Source organism: Leptonychotes weddellii, chromosome 16, assembly GCF_054177405.1.
Source record: "Leptonychotes weddellii isolate Sample4059 chromosome 16, ASM5417740v2, whole genome shotgun sequence".
NCBI lineage: Eukaryota > Metazoa > Chordata > Mammalia > Carnivora > Phocidae > Leptonychotes > Leptonychotes weddellii.
Window position 1 is genome coordinate 40,742,884 of NC_138384.1, and position 13,977 is coordinate 40,756,860.

Sequence of the window (13,977 nt, forward strand, 5' to 3'; positions counted from 1 at the left end):
GTACTTTCTCTTGCCACATCAAGGGTCTTCCCCGTATTAGCCCCTGGTCCCCCCCCTCCCAATCAAGGCTCACTTTTCCTGATGGGAGCAAAGAGGAGGCGTCGTCTCTCAGCTCGCCCTTCTCTCCTCTACACTGGATCTTCCCCTCCTCCCCCCATCCAATATTCCTACCAGGGCCCTTCTCCAGTTACTCCTTTCTACATCAGGGTCAAACCACAACTGTGCCCATTCCTAGAAGGCCCCCAGAACCAAATTCCCCAAATATCACAGAGAGTTCTCCCCTCCCAGAGTACCTGCCACACCAAAATCCTCTCCCCACAGGCCTTCTCCCATGTCAGTCCCTTTCTCCTATGCCAAGCCTTGCCACTCCACGATCCTTTCTCTCTCTTGGAACTCCCCCGCCCCTCACCCGAAACAACCTCTTCCCTGGGGCCCTCCCAGCACGCACCCCCTACCCGGGTCAGGGCTGGCGCGGGGCCCACGGGGGGCTGGGGCGCGGTGGGGCCCCCAGTGGGGTGGGCGAGCGGCCAGCATGGCGGTGGTGGCGGCAGAGAGGAGACGGCCGCCTGTCCCGGCCCAGCCCGGCCGGCCCGGCAAGCCCCGCGACGGGGAGGGCAAGCGGGACAGGCGGCCCGGTGGGTGACAACAGCAGCAGCCGCCGCCGCCGCCGGGGGCGGGGAGAGGAGGGAACGAGGGTCAGCCCGGGGCACGCGGGGGAAGGGGAAAGCAGGTGGACGGGGGAGGGGCGGGTTAACTCTCGCCCCGCCGGCCCCGCCCCGCACAGCCACCCGCCCCTGGGGACCCAGGCGTCCCGCCCCCCACCCTGGAGACCCGCCCCGGTCGGCGGAGCCCCGGCGGGCGGGGCCGGACTGAGCTTGGCAGTCCGCACCTGCCATGGCAACAACCGTGCCATTGGCCGCTGCTGCCAAAGGCTCAGCCAATCGCAGTTCAGAACAGCTGTTGCTAGGCAACGACGATGCAGCCAGAGGAGCCGAGCCCAAACAAAGGGCGGGAGCGGGGCCCCGCTACCCCCTCCCAGCCGCCCTCCCAAGACTGCTCCCTCGGGCTCGGCCCCTTCCAAGAATCCGACTATGAATAGCCAGGCACGGCCTGCACCTGCCCGCCGCCCCCCTGCTCTCTCCTCCCTGGGCCTCGTGCTAAGTCTGGCAGCGACGCGGGCAGGGCGGGTCCGTACTGCCCCCTCCCCGCGAGCTCGTGCAGCCCCACCTGTAGCCGCGTTGTTACCTGAGGGCGCGGGCAAGGGGACTCAAGCTGCTCGGGAAGCCCGAGCTCAGACCTGCCCACTGGCTGAAGATACCCGGCGGACGCGGCGACCCAGGGCCCCGATTACCCAGTAATGCAACCAGCAAAATGGCGACCACAACAAACCGGCCCCCCCAGGCTCCGCCCCCACTCCCCCCGTTCTCTTCCCCCACGTGACCCAGGGTAACACTCCGCGCCTGCGCGCAGCGGAGCTTACCCGCAGACATGCACAGTTAAGCTATCAACCCCGCCCAGGCGCCGGAATCCGGGTTGCGGCTGCGCAAAAGGCAACCAAGAAAGGAGCATGCGCACGACTGACCGGATGAGCGTGCCCACCCCACCACCGGGCCAGTTGACGAACGGCGCATGCGCCCTGTGGAAGAGCGGTCGCTGAGTGATCAGCCCCCAGGAGTGATGGATGGAAGTTTTGTTTTTCGGTAGGCTGGGCTTGAACTCACAACCCTGAGATCAAGACCTGCGCTGAGATCAAGAGATCCACGCTTAAGCGACTGTGCCACCCAGGTGCCCCTGGATGAGTCTTTTAATAGAAAAACACACGTGAAACAGTAGCAACACAACCTCTTGGCAATCCCGATGGCGCGCGGCTTCAGTTCTTCACCTTGGGAGGTGGCCTGTGAGAGGAAGGAGAGAGGGGATTCAGAGCTTGCCGCCATCCGGGGCACTCCTACCAAGTGCTGAGCCGCAGGGCTCTGTCTGGGTGGGCTGCCCGCCCCTGCTCACCTGTACACACCCACCACCACCGCGTGGTCTCTCTCATACGGCTCTAAGGTCAACTGCTCCTGGGGCTTCATGTTCTCCTGCTGCATCTTCTTCACTTCAGAGGCAAACACAGCCTCAGCAGACGCCGTGGAGTCAATGCAGTTGGCCTGCAGAAGAGAGAATTGGAAGCTTGCCGCAAGGCTTTGGGCTGTTTTCCCTGTTTTCTGCTCTTCAAATCACAGGTTATTTGTTTTCACTGCAAACTCAGTGAAACTCAGGTTTTGGAAATGTAGGGAAAGACTTCATTAGAGAAGTTTTCAGTTTGGTTTGGATTTGGAACAGAAGACTTCAACAGAGACCTATTTATCTTAAAGCCAGTGTTTCAATTTTACACCCAGGGTTCCCCCCGCCCACTTCTTCTTTAACAATGTAATAATGCTGAGAATAGGGCGCCTGGGTGGCTCAGACGGTTAAGCGTCTGCCTTCGGCTCAGGTCATGATCGCAGGGTCCTGGGATTGAGTCCCGCATCGGGTTCCCTGCTCCTTGGGAGCCTGCTTCTCCCTCTGCTTCTCTCTCTCTCTCTGTCTCTCATGAATAAATAAATAAAATCTTTAAAAAAAAAAAAATAATAATGCTGAGAATACTAAAACAAATGTAGCAAAAGGCTAACAAATGGTCAATCTGGCTGAAAATCTTTATTTCAAAATAAAACGTTTTTTGAAATGCATCTAGCATTCATCTAAAATTTATTTTGTACCAGGCTTTATTCTAAACACTACTTATTGATAAATTTAATGCTTACATCAACACTAAAAGAGATACAACTAATATTTCTACTTGACAGGTGAAGAAACAAGCACACAGGTTAGGTAACTTGCTGAGTCAGAGCAAGCTGGAATTCAAACTCAAATGGTCAACTCAGCGATCATGCACCTGACCACTACTGATCATTCTATCGCCTATTTAAAACCGAAGTCTTTTTAGTTATGTAGACATTTTTCATCATGTCCTATTTGACTAGGGGTGGGGGGGCAGGGATAGAGGCTGGGAATAGACTGCCTGGATTAGGAGGATGGAGGCCCCCTTGTTTTTGACTAGCTGCTTGGCAGTTACAAAGAAAGTACTACCATCCCATCTTAGACTTCTCTAAGCCCCGCACCTTAATAGAAATCACAAAGTGTCCTCCGTTACGAAGGAAAGTGTGGGCATTCAGGGCTACGATCCGGGTCTGGTCTGGCTGGGCCACATCGGCAAAGATCACATCCACCATTGCTAGGGAGAAAGAAGTGGCAGTTACAAGCTGGATCCACCCCATCTTCCCAGTTCCTCCCATGAGGCCTGCGCCCCATCACCAGCAGGTTTCTGGCAGTCTTCCCTGCTTCCAGTCTCCCTTCCCCCATTGATTCCCTCCCTCCACAGTGTCCCCAGGATGGGTCCAAAACCCAATCACACCATCCATTCATTCCTCTTGTAAACCATGATTGCCACCTACTCTGTGGCCAGCCCTGGGCCGGGTGTGGGGGACAGAGAGACGAGTCAGACCCGGACCCTGCCCTCGAGACGCTCCCAGGTCTGGGGGGAGACAGACACGTCATCAAAAAAAGCAAGTAAAGGTGAGCACTTACAGGCAAGAGTGTCTGCGGGATTGTCAAAGGAAAGTAAGTTGGAGGACAAAAGGGTATGGTATGAATGCATGGGGAAAAAAAAAAACAACTCAGAATCAGCAGCATGTGAAGTATTACTATTTTTAAGCCAGTGTGACTGAATAAAACAAACAAAAACATGGCATAATGAAAACTGACTTTTTTAAATTGGGAAAAGCAGACATGAAATTGCTCATACTGGTTACCTCTGAGGGTGGTTTATAAGGAATTCCAGTTTTACATTATACTTCCAAATTTTTTTTTTTTAAAAACACAGTAATATTCATAATGGGCCCCTCTGGGCCAGACCACACTCAGTTTGTGCTTTCTGGGTTATGATCGCCCCAGATGATGAGGAGGAGGACCTCTGAAGGGGGCTGTTATACATAAGCCAGCGGCAGCATAAAAAGTACCATGTTTTAGAGGTAGGCAGGATGTATGGGAGCACCCAGGGAGAGGGGCAGGAGAGATCGAAGGAAAGGAGGTCCGCCTCTCCGGGGTGCCAGACACCCAAGCTCCACGACCTCACCTGGCTCCCCTCACCCTCTTCCTTCCTACAGACTCAGGAGGCCTGCTCATCCACTGTGATTCCATTCCGATCAGGGCTCTGGCTACCTCTTCCAGGAAACCTGGAGTGGCCTGGCCTACACAACCAGAGCCAACCCCTAGACCCCTCACCGATGAGCATGCGGTACTTGTGTGGGTGCCGAGCATCCTCAATAACAGGAATAATGTTGGTCCTCTTCTTGGCCAAGTTAATGAGGTCACGGCCAGAGCGGTGGGAGAACTCAACTGCATAGACTAGACCGTCCTAAAAGAAATCAAGTAATAAAAACACCGATACCAGTTCTTAGATGGAACACCTACTTTGGGCCCAAACACTACACGTAGCATCCATTCAAATCCCCGAATCAAAACTCTTTCGTTTGACAACTATTGTTGCCAAGGGTTATTCAGTCCCTCTGCACTTGATCTGAGAGCCCAGTCCCCCAATACAGTCTTCAAACCAGGAAGCCAGGGCACAGCGATGAAGTCCTAACAGCTAAGAATACTTACAATGGGCCAGGCACTGTTCTAAGTACTTTACAGGAATTCACTCATTTCTCTTCACAGCAACCTGATTTTCCAGGGTGGTAAACTGAGGCTCAGGAAGTTTAAGTAACTTGCCAAAAGCCACCTCCCTGTTAAATGCCCACACCAGAGCCTGGGATTTGTAAACCACTAAATGACACAGCCTACGGTCATGTGGAGGAGCTGGGGGTCCTGAAGTGAGATGTGTGGGGGCCCGCTAACCAGGGAGCCTGCACAGCGACACAGAAATGCAGGCCCAGAAACTGACATCTGTTCTTTTCAGAGAAACCAGAAGACCAGATTTGGAGGCATACATTTTTAAAGAGGGCAACCAAATCCAACAGTCTCTACCCTAGGCCCCTCTAACTGCACTTACTCCAACACACATATCCCTTCCCTCTAGACCAAGAACTCAGGAGGGAGACTAAATGAGGCTTTGGAGACCAGATGCTTGAAGCTGCTCCTTCTACCACAAGCACTCTGAAGGAAGGGCCTAGCCCCAAGCCACATGGTGCAGGGAAGCAGCCAGGGCCAATGACTCCAGGCTTGCTGAGAGGCAGCCTCTCCCTCCCTTCCACCTCACCACCTGCCCTTACTCGCCCCTCCCTACCCTCCATCCACTCACCGGGCCTACGATGTCAGAGACGTGGGAGACAGTGGTGCCTGATGCAGCCCCAAGGTAGAGCACCTTGGCCCCTGGCTTGATATGGATCTGATCCACGCCGCCCAGGATTGCTGCTGCCAGCTTGGAGCGGAAGGGGTTCCAGGCACGGTACTCGATTTTGTCGTCTCCCTCCTGGGCCGGGAGAGATGGGGAGGGAAGTCAGTGCCAGGCTTTTCTGCTCGACCCCACTGCCCTTAGCCATACGGCCCTGGGTGCTTGTTCATTGTTCAAGAAATGAACACAGGTGCACACTGGTGACCACGACAGATGCAGTACCCGCCCTCTCATGGAGGTTACTGACCCAGGTAGAAGGGGCAGGGACAGACAATAAACACAGAGATAAAAGATCATACCCGTTACCAGCAAGACCTGTGCGTTCATTCACCAAACATTCGCCGTGCGGCATATACTGTGGGTCAGACCCTATGCCAGGCACTAGGGATGCACAGTGAATGAGACCAAGAGCCTTGTCCTCAGGGAGTAAGTACACACTGAACTAACACATGTGGTGCTGTGGCCAGTGACAGCTGCTAAGGCGAAGACCAAGGAAGGAGGACGTGAAGTAGGGGGAATGGGCTGAGGAACATGGGAAAATGAGACAGGGTAGCCAGGGAAGAGCCCAGAAGGAGACATTTGCAGTAGACCCGAAGGAGGTGGGGGCCAAGCAAGTTACCTGGGGAGGCACATTTGAGGCAGTAGGAAAGGCAGCAGAAAGCCCCATGCAGGAATGTGCTTGGCCATAAAGAAAAGGACACAGGATGGTAGGGCAGAGTGTGGGCAGTGAGGGCCGCTTTTGACAGACTGGGTGGTGCAAGGTGGCCCTGTGAGAAAGGGAACGAGCCCCACACACAGCTGGGAGAGCAGTATGCAAGGCAGAGGGAAGAGCAAGGTCTCTATGGCTGGAAGATACTAGGTCAGGGGGTAGCGAGGGGGAGCTGGAATGTGCAGGGTCTCCTGGGCCACACTGAGGACCTGAAGGCAATGGGGATCTGACTTATGTATTATGTATTAAGATGATCCCCCCGGCTGGCATGTGTAGGACACGTGGTGGGGTCAGGGAGACCAGACTGCTGGCTACCCTGTTAGCTGGGGCCCTGGTCTCACCGCAATTGAGACTCTCTTCTCTCCATAAACTGATTCTCCAGGGACCAGATTCTTGGTGACAAGTGCATCTTCCTTTCCTCGACAAATGAAGACACCTAAGCGAGGAGACCAGCACAGGGTGAAGACTCTGGGCTGCACCCCACCCCACCCCACCCTCAGCAGCTCCAGGCCCTCCTCACTCACCTTCATGCCGATGAGGTTCCACCATCACATTCTTCCCTGACTGGTTTCCTCTTTTCCCTCCCCGACCACGACCCCGGTTGCCACCAGACTGGAAACCTCCACCTACAAGGCAGAGAGGCAGTGAGAGAGGGAGATCCCATGATCTCTTCCCTCCCCGAGCCCCAAGCCCAGGCAAAGCCTCCTGATCATTTCCCCCCACCCCCCAACGTCACTCACCACCTCGTCCTCCTCCTCCTCGGCCTCGGCCCCTAAAGCCGCCACCACGACCTCTGCCCCCGCCAAAGCCTCCTCGGCCTCCACCACGACCACCACGGTCACCAAAGCCCCCTCGGCCACCGAAGCCGCCCCCACGGGGGCTGAAACCTGTAGCGGCCACAGAAAGGGGAATCAGAGCAATGAGGTTTGAGAAGTCATGTCTCAAAGTCGCACCGGGCGGTGTCCACAATATCCACAACAGCAGAAAAATCAGGACTAACCCAGACGTCCATCAGCAGAATGGGCAGAATAAGCAACAATGACTAGGATCTACAGTTACATACAACAGGTAAACAGATCCTAGAGTCATAATGTTAAGTGAAAAAGCAAGTTGAAGAAAACCACATCCAACACAGTATCTTTTATAAAGTTCAGCAACAACTGAAATTAAACAATGTCATGCTGTAACCCACCTGCCATGCCCCCCCCCTCCCCGGAAGAGGCAAGGGGATGATAATGCAAAACTCACAACACTGGGGATTTGGGTGGGGGGGGGGGGCCGGGGGAGGGCTGGAAATACCTAAGTAGATGTAGGTTACTGGCAACGTTCTGCTTTTGTTGGTCAGACAGCAGATTTGCAGAATCCACTCTATTTTCAGTGTTAGTGTGAAGAGGCGAAAATACCACGTGTATGCGCACATCATGGCAGTAGGGTCCCCCAGACCCTGGGAACATTTCCATGCCCTCCCACTCCTGAACTTGGGTCTGGAAGCAAAGGGCCAACCCCCAAACAGAGGAGAGGTGGGCATGATGTCTTTCCTGCTACCCGATCTCCCTGCTCGCAAACTTGCAGAAGTCTCTCCTAGCTCAGGGAGGAAAAAAACAAGAATGAAAAATCGAATTGTCCTTTATGGATGAGTGACAGTGCATAAGCCATTTAGGGCTTGTCAATGGGACTGAAAGTTGAAGGGGAAAAAAAAGATCCAAGGAGACTTGATTTTCATCACCTCAGGTCACGGCAAACCTGTTCACTGAGCACGTAACAATGGCGGAAGTAGATGGAATTCTGATGCCAACAGATTCAGTATCTGACTTTTCTGTACCAGTGTCCTAAGCTCCGCAGTACTTTCAGCAAATCACGAGTTATAAAACAATAGTGTGAAAATTAGTGATGCTTTAAAATGATCTCACATGATGTCAACTATTCAACAGTAAACTTGCCAGAGTTTTTTTGTTTGTTTTTTTAAAAGATTTTATTTATTTATTTGACAGGGAGAGAGACAGCGAGAGAGGGAATACAAGCAGGGGGAGTGGGAGAGGGAGAAGCAGGCTTCCTGCGGAGCAGGGAGCCCGATGCGGGGCTCGATCCCAGGACCCTGGGACCATGACCTGAGCCGAAGGCAGACGCTTAATGACTAAGCCACCCAGGCGCCCCCAGAGTTATTGTAAAGGTGCGTTACTATATTCACGCGTTATGAAAGCTTCACGCGTTATGAAAGCTTCACGCATTGTAATGGCGTTAAAGATGAAAATGTAGGGGCGCCTGGGTGGCTCAGTCGGTTAAGTGGCTGTCTTCAGCTTGGGTCATGATCTTGGGGTCCTGGGATCAAGCCCCGTATCAGGCTCCGTGCTTGGAGGGGAGTCTGCTTCTCCCTCTGCCTCTGTTCCTGACCACCCCCCCCAGCTCTTGTGCACTCTCTCAAATAAATAAAATCTTTAAAAAAATTTTTTTAAACGATAAAAATGTAGAACTTTTCACCGTTATTACTAATTTAAGTGTTATAAATTAAGTTTCAGAACTCCTGAAGAGCTGTCTACCTTAACTCCCTTACTCCCTCTACAGTCTCCTGTCCACACGGCAGCTAGTGATTGACCTTTTCCAAACCACAAAATTGGATCTCTTCATCCCCCTGCCTAAATCCCTTCAATGGTTTTCCATCACATTGAAAATGCAACCAAAACTCCTTTCTCTGGCTTTCAAAGCTCGAAATCAGTGGCTCTCACCTTTGACTAATCCCTGGAGCCTAGAGATCCTGATTTAGGTGTCTGGTGTAGGGGCCTGAGCATAGGGCTTTTTTTTTTTTTTTTTAAGATTTTATTTATTTGAGAGAGAGAGAGAGCACATGAGAGGGGGGAGGGTCAGAGGGAGAAGCAGACTCCCTGCTGAGCAGGGAGCCCGATGTGGGACTCGATCCAGGGACTCCAGAATCATGACCTGAGCTGAAGGCAGTCGCTCAACCAACTGAACCACCCAGGCGCCCAAGCATAGGGCTCTTTAAAGTTGCCCAGGCGATTCTAAATGTGCAGCCTGAAGTAAGAACCACCATCACACGGCTCTGGCTTCCGCTGACTTTTATGACCTCACTCTTTCTATGCCAGGCCTCATGCTCTTCCTCCTCAAACTCCTTCTCCAGCTTATAAACCTTTTTATACCTGCTGTTCCCACTGCCTGGCTTGAGACATTTGCTGGGCTCACCCACTTCCTCACTGCACTCAGGTCTTGGATGAAACGATCCTTCTTCAGAAGGGCCTTTGGGCTCCCTACCCTTTACCTGGCTTTCTTGTTTTTCCTATCAATCATCACACGTGGCACTTTTTTATTTTATTACTGCCTGATTCCGGCACCAGATTCAAGGCCCCAAGGGACCGGGATGTGTTTTTTTGTTTTTTTTTTTTAGTTTTTAAAGATTTTGTTTATTTATTTGACAGAGACAGACAGAGCGAGAGAGGGAACACAGCAGGGGGAGCGGGAGAGGGAGAAGCAGGCCTCCCGGCGAGCAGGGAACCCGATGCGGGGCTCGATCCCAGGACCCCGGGATCATGACCTGAGCTGAAGGCAGACACTTAACGACTGAGCCACCCAGGCGCCCCAGGGACCGGATGTTTGAATCGTTTTGGTCACACTGCATCCCCAGCACCATGCACAACACTCGGCACAAGTGTGGGCTCAATAAATGTTAAGTGAGCTGAGCTGTCTGCTGATGACTTAAACCCCTGGGTTCTGCCTCAGGGGGAAAAAAGCACCCTCTCTGTTCATTCAGGAGGCAGGTGATGACGTGGTGACCAGAGCCGTGGTCCCCTCCCCTCAAGCAGTTCATGTGTCCCATACAGGGTGATGGAGATGCCACTCCCGACCCTAGAGAGTAGGGAAGGTTCATGGGAATCTTGCAAAACTTTATCTGTAAGACAGAGATACGGTGATAACACAGTGCCCACCACACAGAGCTGGAAAGAATAAATGACTTAAGACACACAAAGCACTTCCCTCAACACACTTCCTGGCACACAGGTTGAATATGAGTATTAAAATGAGGGGAGGGAGGGCGCCTGGGTGGCTCAGATGGTTAGCGTCTGCCTTCGGCTCAGGTCATGATCTCAGGGTCCTGGGATCGAGTCCCGCATCGGGCTCCCTGCTCCTTGGGAGCCTGCTTCTCCCTCTGCCTTTCTCTCTCCCTCTGTCTCTCATGAATAAAAAAAAAAAAAAAATCTTAAAAAAAAAAAAAATAAATAAAATGAGGGGAGGGAGAGTCCCCCTGCCCTCCCTCTTAGCGGAGACACCACTAGGCCTAAGAGACTCTCAACCAAGGCCTGATGGAACAGAGATCCGAGCAGTGTGGCCATGGCAGGGGGCACCGGGGGCATGAGTGTAAACTTTCAGGCCCAGGTACTCAAAACGTATCTTAATTCACTTCAGGTCCTGGGGAGCTTACAACAATGTACTAAAAGTACCCACTCCTCAGGGAAACTACATGTTCACACACACTTTTCCAGAAGTTTTGGGAGGAGGTTCCACGGACCCCCTGGTTTAAACCCTGCTCTCCTCCCACAATCTTCCCCATCTCAAAAACTGGACACTCTATCCTTCTGGTTACACAAGCCCAAACCCTGAGGGATCCTTGACCCCTCTCTTATACCCACATACAAGCTTCTGGCTGCTGGCTCTATCTTCAAAATACATTTCCAAACCATGACAATGTGTCAGGCGGGTCCAAGCCACATCACCTCCTCCCAGATCACGGCAACAAGCTTCCCACTGATACACCTGCTTCCACTTCTGCTCCCCTGAAGTCCTTTACACACACAAGCCAGAAGGATCCTTTAAATGCATCCATCAGGGGCGCCTGCATGGCTCAGTCCTTGGGCGTCTGCCTTCCGCTCAGGTCATGATCCCAGGGTCCTGGGATCGAGCCCTGCATCGGGCTCCCTGCTCTGCGGGAAGCCTGCTTCTCCCTCTCCCGCTCCCCCTGCTTGTGTTCCTGCTCTCGCTATCTCTCTCTTTCTGTCAAATAAATAAAATCTTTGAAAAAAATATTAAAAAATAAAAAAAATAAATGCATCCATCAGACTCCATCATGTACCTGCTCACAATCTCCCCAAGGCTGCTTCTCTCAGACTCAAATCCTTAGGGGAGAGCTGACTCTTTTAACAACTTCTGCAACTTTATATCCTAATACAATGAGGGAAGGGTTGGGAGGAAGGTGTATCCTCCATTTCTGGGGGAATCAGACTATAGGGTGCCTGCAGGCATGCCGGGGTCTGATGGAGATACACAGTCCAGCACCGCCCCCCCGCCCCGCCCATTTCAACAGATCTCCAAATGCTGAAGAAAAAGGGAGTTTGGGAGGGGATACGTGGATCCACAAACCCAGTCCCCCCCAACCAGATGACCCCATCTCTCCACACATGGAGGGAAAAGAAAACGGAAGAAAAACGAAGACCTGCACTAAGAAACAGACCTTACGGGTCATAGTGGGAAGATTTCCCCAAACGATAGCAGAGCAAGTTGTGGGGAGGGGCACGACCTGATGGCCTGATTTAGAAAGACCTGAGACATCAGGGAGAAAGACCCTAATTTTGTTCCTCTTGAGAAGAACCATAAAGCTAACAATTAGAGACAATACTACTATGTTAAGCCCTGTGCTATTTTTCCCCCCAGCTTTCTTGAGATATAACTGACACTTAACATCGTGTAAGGCTACTGTGTACAACCTGTTGATTTGTACACTTAAATACTGCAAAAAGATTACCACAATATACTATTTTTTCTTAACATGATCTTGCTAAATTATAACCGGGAGCCATTTTACTGATGAGAAAACAGACTCAGAGGGTAAAGCCACTTGCCCAAGGTCACACAGTAGCTTAAGTAGCAAAGCTAGTACTGAAACTTTGAACTAAGACCTTTCTGAGGTCAAAGCCAGGACTCTCATCAATCTGCCACGAGGGAGGTGGGGTGGCTTCATCAGAATCTCGGGGAAAATCAAATGAATAAAATCACTCATGTCCTGTGACTATCTCCCTCCCCCACCCCATGCTAAGCCTATTTTGGGCTTGTGAAGGTTCATCTCACCGCGACTTGAGAATCACGATCACTCAAACCTCAGAGACCCGCCTCTCCGGAGAGTAGAGAGCGGGAAAGTGGGACAGAGAAGGCCACACACTATCAAACCGGGAGTCCTCATTCACTTGGGCCCTCTCTGAGAAGCCTGGTCTGAGAGCTGAGGGGACAGTCATTGCGGCAGTGATACGGGAGGCAAACGAAGGTCCTCTCCGACCCCAAATAGGGACTCTTCACCTGTAAACCAGGACATTATCCCCAAATCCCACAGCCTGAGATCCAAGCCCCCAGATGCCTGGATCCAGACTCTGGGTCAGTGCTCCCGACTGCCAACCCCAGCCCAATAATCAAGACCCCTAATGACGGTCTCAATGAGATGAATCCTAGTTCAGGAACCCCCCATTCCAGGCCCAAGACCCTCGACTCACGACCGTAACCCCCGAAGCCGGCCACAGACCTCCAGACCAGGAACCCGAACCCCGGGCTCAGCATCCATCACAGGGCGGAACCGAGCCCCCCTTTCCACAGGAGAGCCGAACCAGGACCCCGACCCCACAAGGGACCGGATCCCCGGCCCCTAGGCCCCGCCCCTCCGACTCCGGTCTGGCACCCCGATTCCCGACGGGCCCAGTCCCCGACCCCGGACCCCAACCCCGGCCTGCACCTGGCTTCATGGCGAGAGCTCAGCTCCCCGGCTCAGGACTCTGCGGCGTCCCAGACTACACGAGTCCTGTGCTTTCGCACGTGGAAAGGAGCGCACGCGCGGCGACGTACGGCGCGTGACGCAACTTCGCAACCCCGCCCCTCGGAGCCACGGCTGCGGCCGCGGCCGGGCGCGCGCGCTGTAAGCGGGGCTTCGCAAGCCTCTCGGGGCACCGCCCCCCTCGGTCGCTTTGGTGTTGTCTTTACGCGCTGCTTGCGCCGCGGTCGCTATGGTGATCGCGCTTCTGGCTGCCTCTTAACTGGTGCAAGCCTCCCGGTAATCAGGGCTCATCAGCAGGCCTTCGCACGCCCTGTGCCCTCTTCCTGTCTTCTCTATTTCTTTCTTTCTTTCTTTTTCTTTCTTTCTTTCTTTCTCTTTCTTTCTTTCTTTCTCTTTCTTTTTCTTTTTCTTTCTTTCTTTTTTTAAGATTTTATTTATTTACTTGACAGAGAAAGCACAAGCGGGGGGAGCGGCAGAGGGAGAAGGAGAAGCAGGCTCCCGGCTGAGCAGGGAGCCCGATGTGGGGCTTGGTCCCAGGACCCTGGGATCATGAGCGGAACCACCCAGGCACCGCATCTCTTCACTATTTCTAATTAACTTCCTAAGGTCCCCTCTACACCCAAAAGCTTTCCCTGACCCATTCCCTCCCTAAGAACAGGGAAGACTCTGGGCTCGCGTTCATGCACTTGATAAGCTAAATAAATGCACCGAGCACTGTTCTATGCGTTGAGAATATAGCAATGAACAACACATGCAAATCCCCACCCTTCCGGAGTTCATCTTCTAGTGGGAGAAGCAGATACCAACCAAGATATTAGAAGGCAATAAAAGTGCTTTGGAGAAAATAACAGCAGGGAAGGAAGATAGAACTGTTGGAGGAGGGGTGACATTTCTTTTTTTTTTTTTTTTTAAGATTTTATTTATTTATTTTGACAGAGAGAGACACAGCGAGAGAGGGAACACAAGCAGGGGGAGTGGGAGAGGGAGAAGCAGGCTTCCCGCGGAGCAGGGAGCCCGATGCGGGGCTCGATCCCAGGACCCTGGGATCATGACCTGAGCCGAAGGCAGACGCTTAACGACTGAGCCACCCAG

General features: G+C 52.8%; 2 protein-coding genes across 6 annotated transcripts in view; both read right to left on the bottom strand.

The window, feature by feature from the left end:
• DYRK1B (dual specificity tyrosine phosphorylation regulated kinase 1B) overlaps positions 1–1,404 on the bottom strand; it is a 19,646-nt gene extending 18,242 nt beyond the window's left edge. For 2 of the 5 annotated variants that reach the window (XR_014140914.1, XM_081806879.1), the window contains exon 1: positions 456–758. Coding sequence is in view for 3 of the 5 variants with exons in the window: in XM_081806879.1 (XP_081663005.1) it covers positions 456–534 (79 nt within the window). In the remaining 2 variants the exon portion in view is untranslated. Of the gene's footprint in view, positions 1–455; positions 759–1,245 lie in introns of those variants that run through there. The other 3 variants (XM_006743402.2, XM_081806880.1, XM_081806881.1) reach the window with 3 other exon arrangements.
• Positions 1,405–1,770: 366 nt separating this feature from the next.
• FBL (fibrillarin rRNA 2'-O-methyltransferase) lies at positions 1,771–12,970 on the bottom strand. The gene is made up of 9 exons (XM_006743405.3): positions 12,847–12,970; positions 6,866–7,012; positions 6,650–6,751; positions 6,467–6,561; positions 5,324–5,494; positions 4,306–4,438; positions 3,144–3,256; positions 2,005–2,150; positions 1,771–1,895 (listed from the first exon to the last, which is right to left on the bottom strand). The coding sequence occupies exons 1-9, from the start codon at positions 12,854–12,856 to the stop codon at positions 1,871–1,873; spliced, it is 942 nt and encodes a 313-aa protein (XP_006743468.1). The 5' UTR covers positions 12,857–12,970; the 3' UTR covers positions 1,771–1,870.
• Positions 12,971–13,977: the final 1,007 nt, after the last annotated feature.

Excerpts from the sequence above, each read along its gene's own strand:
- FBL (XM_006743405.3), bottom strand. Across the intron at positions 6,562-6,649 it reads GGAACCTCATCGGCATGAAG|GTGTCTTCATTTGTCGAGGA; the intron begins GTGAGTGAGGAG and ends CTCCTCGCTTAG. Across the intron at positions 3,257-4,305 it reads CAAGTACCGCATGCTCATCG|CAATGGTGGATGTGATCTTT; the intron begins GTGAGGGGTCTA and ends CTTTCTCCCTAG.